Raw genomic sequence first — 4,767 nt, 5'->3', positions numbered from 1 at the left:
AAAGCAGACGGGTCCAAGGAGTTCTGCCAGGGACACCACCGCCTGCATTGCGTCGGACCTGACCATCTCCAATGTGAAATTCCCGGGGAAGGTCGCTCGCGGCTGAGGGCCGTGCGTGGGCGGAGCTGCGGGCCACGGGGAAAGAGGAGTTGGTGGTGGGCTTTTCGAGGAGGGGTGGTGGTGACAGAAGAAAAGCTGTGCAGGCAAGGATGGGAACTGAATGACAACCCCCCTCTGCCAAACCACCCCCTCGTATTTTCCATCTACCTCCTCGCTCCTGCCCTCCCCCGCCCTCCCCAACCCACGCCCGGGTGGGCCAATCGCTGCTCCGCATTCCAGGCGCTTTCTCAGGTTTCTGCTGATCTTGCAGCGCCCAGAAATGGACCGAGCGGACCTGCGGCCGCACGCTCCCTGCCCCACTCGGTGCTGCTGAAGGCTCGCAGCGCACCGCGGAACGAGGTCCGTGCTGTGCTACGGAGAGCGCAGGTTACCCGAGAGCCATGTAGAGCCAGGCTTTGAGCCGCCCGCCTCCCTCCGGATCGAATCAAGGGCTCCGGTAGTGTTCGGAGGGGGCGAGAGTGCAGCTTATCGCCATTTGCTTGGGTGACTCGGAAGAAGGTGGCTTTTTTTGTTTTTCCCATCCCGCATCCTCCGGGACTCTCTGGCCCAGAGAGAGGACAGCGTCTCCAGGTTGCTTGCACCGTGTGAGGATGGGGGTAGGGTACGGACGTTTCCCCGGCAGCTGCTCGATAAAACGATCGGACTTCTGAAAGGGGAAGGACGCGAACCGCGAGGGGCCGGGAGCCTCTCGCATGCTGCTGCGGTGGTGGCGGCTGGCTGCTCACTCCGGCTGCTGCAAAGGCGACCTGCCGCATTCAGACTCTCTCCACCGACTCAGCACCGCCTCTGCACCAAGCCAGCCCGCCAGGTAGGAAGCTCCCTAGTTTGGGGCTGCAGAAATGGAGGTTGGGGTGACAGGGTGGGGGAGGCCGAGGGTGCGGGGTTCCTTCCCGGGACCCGCAGCTCCTCCAGTATCTCTAAGCGTTTTTCCGATCTCCAGTTTAACGAAGTTGTAAACAGATCGGCTGTTGGGCGTTGGGAAAAGTGGGATGGAAGATTTCCAAACTTGGATTTCTGGGTGTCTGTTGTGTGTCTGTCTGTGAGTATGTGTTAACCCCAGTAAAAGTCCGGTGTGTTCTACAAAAGGTAGTAGTCTGTGCTCTTCGGTGTCTATAGGCTCGTCCCATCAGAACACTTCTGATTTTCTACCCTCGTATCACTTTTTATTTCTCTGCAGCGTCCATCGATCGCCCCGGTGGGAGCTTAGAAGGCGGCAGGCGAAGAGGGGTAGGAGGGGGGAGAGCCAAGGAGCAGCAAAGTGGGTGACAGGCCTGGGGATCTGCTGAGTTGGCACTGCACCGGGTCCTAGGAGGGCTGCAGGAGGGGAGGGGATCGGGCAAGCACCCGAAGCAATGGCAGGTATGCGAAAGATAATCTGAGCAGGAAGAAAAACCCATTCACCAACTCAAAAACAGAGCATTCCCCCCCCCCAGAAAAAAACAAACCCAAGAGTAGCAAAAAACGCTTCACTGGGGGCCCTCAGGCGAGAGGAGTTTCCAAATTGGGTAAAAGGCAGAGTGGAGGAGGGGAGGTGATAACTAGCAAAAGTTGTAGACCTCTGAACCTTCTGGCTCTGAAGCCCCTCCCTGTGAGCGTGGGGGAGACTCACTCTCCGGTGGGGGGGCCGCTTGGGTCCCCCCCACCCCTACTCCTTCGCTCCTTCACACCCCGGGCTCTCTCCTGGCCTCCTACCCCTACACCCTGCTTCCATCATGACGGTGATGTCGGGGGAGAATGCGGACGAGGCTTCGGCCGCTCCAGGTCACCCCCAGGATGGCAGCTACCCAAGGCAGGCGGACCACGACGACCACGAATGCTGCGAACGCGTAGTGATCAACATTTCCGGGCTGCGCTTCGAGACGCAGCTCAAGACTCTGGCACAGTTCCCCAACACGCTGCTGGGCAACCCGAAGAAACGCATGCGCTACTTTGACCCCCTAAGGAATGAGTACTTCTTTGACCGCAACCGGCCCAGCTTCGATGCCATCCTTTATTACTACCAGTCCGGGGGCCGCCTTCGCAGGCCGGTCAACGTGCCCCTGGATATGTTCTCCGAGGAGATTAAATTTTACGAGTTGGGCGAGGAGGCCATGGAGAAGTTCAGGGAAGATGAAGGTTTCATCAAGGAAGAGGAGCGCCCCCTACCAGAGAAGGAGTACCAGCGCCAGGTGTGGCTGCTCTTTGAGTATCCAGAGAGCTCAGGACCTGCCCGGGTTATCGCCATCGTGTCCGTCATGGTCATCCTCATCTCCATAGTCATCTTTTGCCTGGAGACTCTCCCTGAGCTGAAGGATGACAAGGACTTCACGGGCACCATCCACCGCATCGACAACACCACAGTCATCTATACGTCCAACATCTTCACAGACCCTTTCTTCATTGTGGAAACGTTGTGTATCATCTGGTTCTCTTTTGAGCTGGTGGTGCGCTTCTTCGCCTGCCCCAGCAAGACAGACTTCTTTAAAAACATCATGAACTTCATCGACATTGTGGCCATCATTCCTTATTTCATTACCCTGGGCACGGAGATAGCTGAGCAGGAGGGGAATCAGAAGGGCGAGCAGGCCACTTCCCTGGCCATCCTCAGGGTCATCCGCTTGGTAAGGGTGTTCAGAATCTTCAAACTCTCCCGCCACTCCAAGGGCCTTCAGATCCTGGGCCAGACCCTCAAAGCTAGTATGAGGGAGCTAGGGCTGCTCATCTTTTTCCTCTTCATTGGGGTCATACTGTTTTCTAGCGCAGTGTACTTTGCGGAGGCGGAAGAAGCTGAGTCGCACTTCTCCAGTATCCCCGATGCTTTCTGGTGGGCGGTGGTGTCCATGACCACTGTGGGATACGGTGACATGTACCCTGTGACAATTGGAGGCAAGATCGTGGGCTCCTTGTGTGCCATCGCTGGTGTGCTGACAATTGCCCTGCCCGTACCTGTCATTGTGTCCAATTTCAACTATTTCTACCACCGAGAAACTGAGGGGGAAGAGCAGGCTCAGTTACTCCACGTTAGTTCTCCTAACTTAGCCTCTGACAGTGACCTCAGCCGCCGCAGCTCCTCTATCATCAGCAAGTCTGAGTACATGGAGATCGAGGAGGACATGAATAACAGCATAGCCCACTACAGACAGGCTAATATCAGAACTGGTAACTGCACCGCAGCGGATCAGAACTGCGTTAATAAGAGCAAGCTCCTGACCGATGTTTAAAAAGCAACAGGCAAGCAAACAAAAGCCCCAAACAAAACCCTTGGAGACTCCTGTCCCACTCTGTAGATACCTTACTAAGCAGTAGTCTTTGAATGCTTTCTTTAACTGGCAATGCATTGTTGCATTGTGAATTGGGGGGAGGGTGACAAACCTGAAGCTTTCAAGATCCATTAAAAAAAAAACAACAAAGCCAAACAAACAAGCAAAAAACAACCCAACAACCAACTATTTTCATTTTTATTTAAAAAAATGAGAAAAGAAAGAGGATTTTCTAAAACTGACTTAGATGCTGCCCATTAAGTAGTCTGTGTGAAGTAAGACTTGTGCTTTCCTTGTACTGAAGTATTTCCAATCTTTTTTTTTTAACCTAAATATCAGATGACCACTTAGGAATATAAAAATTCAAATTTGCATGGAACTCCACTTTAAAATTTTTTTTTTTTTTTTTACAAACTGCACAGCACATTCCAGATAGTGTGCTCTGTGGAACATTCTGACAGCCTCAGTGGTCAGTGGGGAAAATGCTTTCATTTTGATCAACCGAATTTCATACAAGGCTAACAAAATCCGGACTAATTAAAAATAGTTCAGAAAGCACCTTGCAGATCTATCACTGGTCCCAATCTGTTGGGATTTTCCATCTGCCCCGTTCTCCTAAATCCAGTCTATTCCCTAAGAAAAGGGTAACTTGATTAAATGAGTTGATTCATCTGTAGGGCTGCTAAGTTCTCTCAACTGCAGATGATCCAAATATAGGTGGTTGGTTGGTTTTTTTTTTTTTTTAACCAATCCTGAGCCCTGACCCCTGACCTTCAGAAGTAGATGTAAAACCTTACCTTCCTTATTGCAAGAGCACAAGAGTTAAATGGTGAGCATGTTTGAATCTGATAACATTTATTTTACAATCGCATGCCAAGAAAGTTAACCCAGACAATAGGGAATAAGCTTACGTTGAAATCGACTCCTCTAAATATAGGCCCTTTTCATTTGCATTCACCAGAAGTGCACTCTTTCATTTATTAACTCTTTTCTTAGCAACTAAAGTACTGTATTTAAATACGTACATTAGATGGGGACAATCCCTTTTCAGAGCTCAAAGCATGTTCTCTTAGTCAGCATTATGGCCTATTTGATTAAGATATACCTTGAATTAATTAATGCATGATTTCAGTAATAAAAATTAGAAAATACTAAAAATTACAAGTCTGTGGGACGGAAGGCCCAAAGAAACACTGGGGTGGGGGTGGGGTGGGGGGGACACTCCCGTCAATTTTCCTGCCTTTGCTCAGGGAAATGTCAAGCTTTCTGTGCAGGTATAGACAGAGAGAGGACCAATATGCCCATCCTTTAAGGGAAAGCTGTGGAAAACTGAATAAGTCATTAAGGTATTTAATAGACCTAAGACAAGCATTCTTTCTAGCGGAACATAAATACAAACAAACAAACA

At 51.0% G+C, this 4,767-nt stretch overlaps 1 protein-coding gene across 1 annotated transcript; it reads left to right on the top strand.

Annotated features, from left to right (window-relative positions):
- The first annotated feature begins 1,804 nt into the window (after positions 1 to 1,804).
- Kcna1 (potassium voltage-gated channel subfamily A member 1) lies at positions 1,805 to 3,534 on the top strand. Its single transcript, XM_028754531.1, has one exon. The coding sequence runs from the start codon at positions 1,833 to 1,835 to the stop codon at positions 3,318 to 3,320; it is 1,488 nt and encodes a 495-aa protein (XP_028610364.1). The 5' UTR covers positions 1,805 to 1,832; the 3' UTR covers positions 3,321 to 3,534.
- The last annotated feature ends 1,233 nt before the right edge of the window (positions 3,535 to 4,767 follow it).

Source organism: Grammomys surdaster, unplaced genomic scaffold (assembly GCF_004785775.1).
Source record: "Grammomys surdaster isolate TR1022 unplaced genomic scaffold, NIH_TR_1.0 126013, whole genome shotgun sequence".
Classification (NCBI taxonomy): Eukaryota; Metazoa; Chordata; class Mammalia; order Rodentia; family Muridae; genus Grammomys; species Grammomys surdaster.
The sequence above is the reverse complement of the archived record's forward strand: the minus strand, read 5'-3'. Positions and strand labels throughout refer to the sequence as shown.

Excerpts from the sequence above, each read along its gene's own strand:
- Kcna1 (XM_028754531.1), top strand. The coding sequence starts at position 1,833 with ATGACGGTGATGTCGGGGGAGAATGCGGACGAGGCTTCGGCCGCTCCA.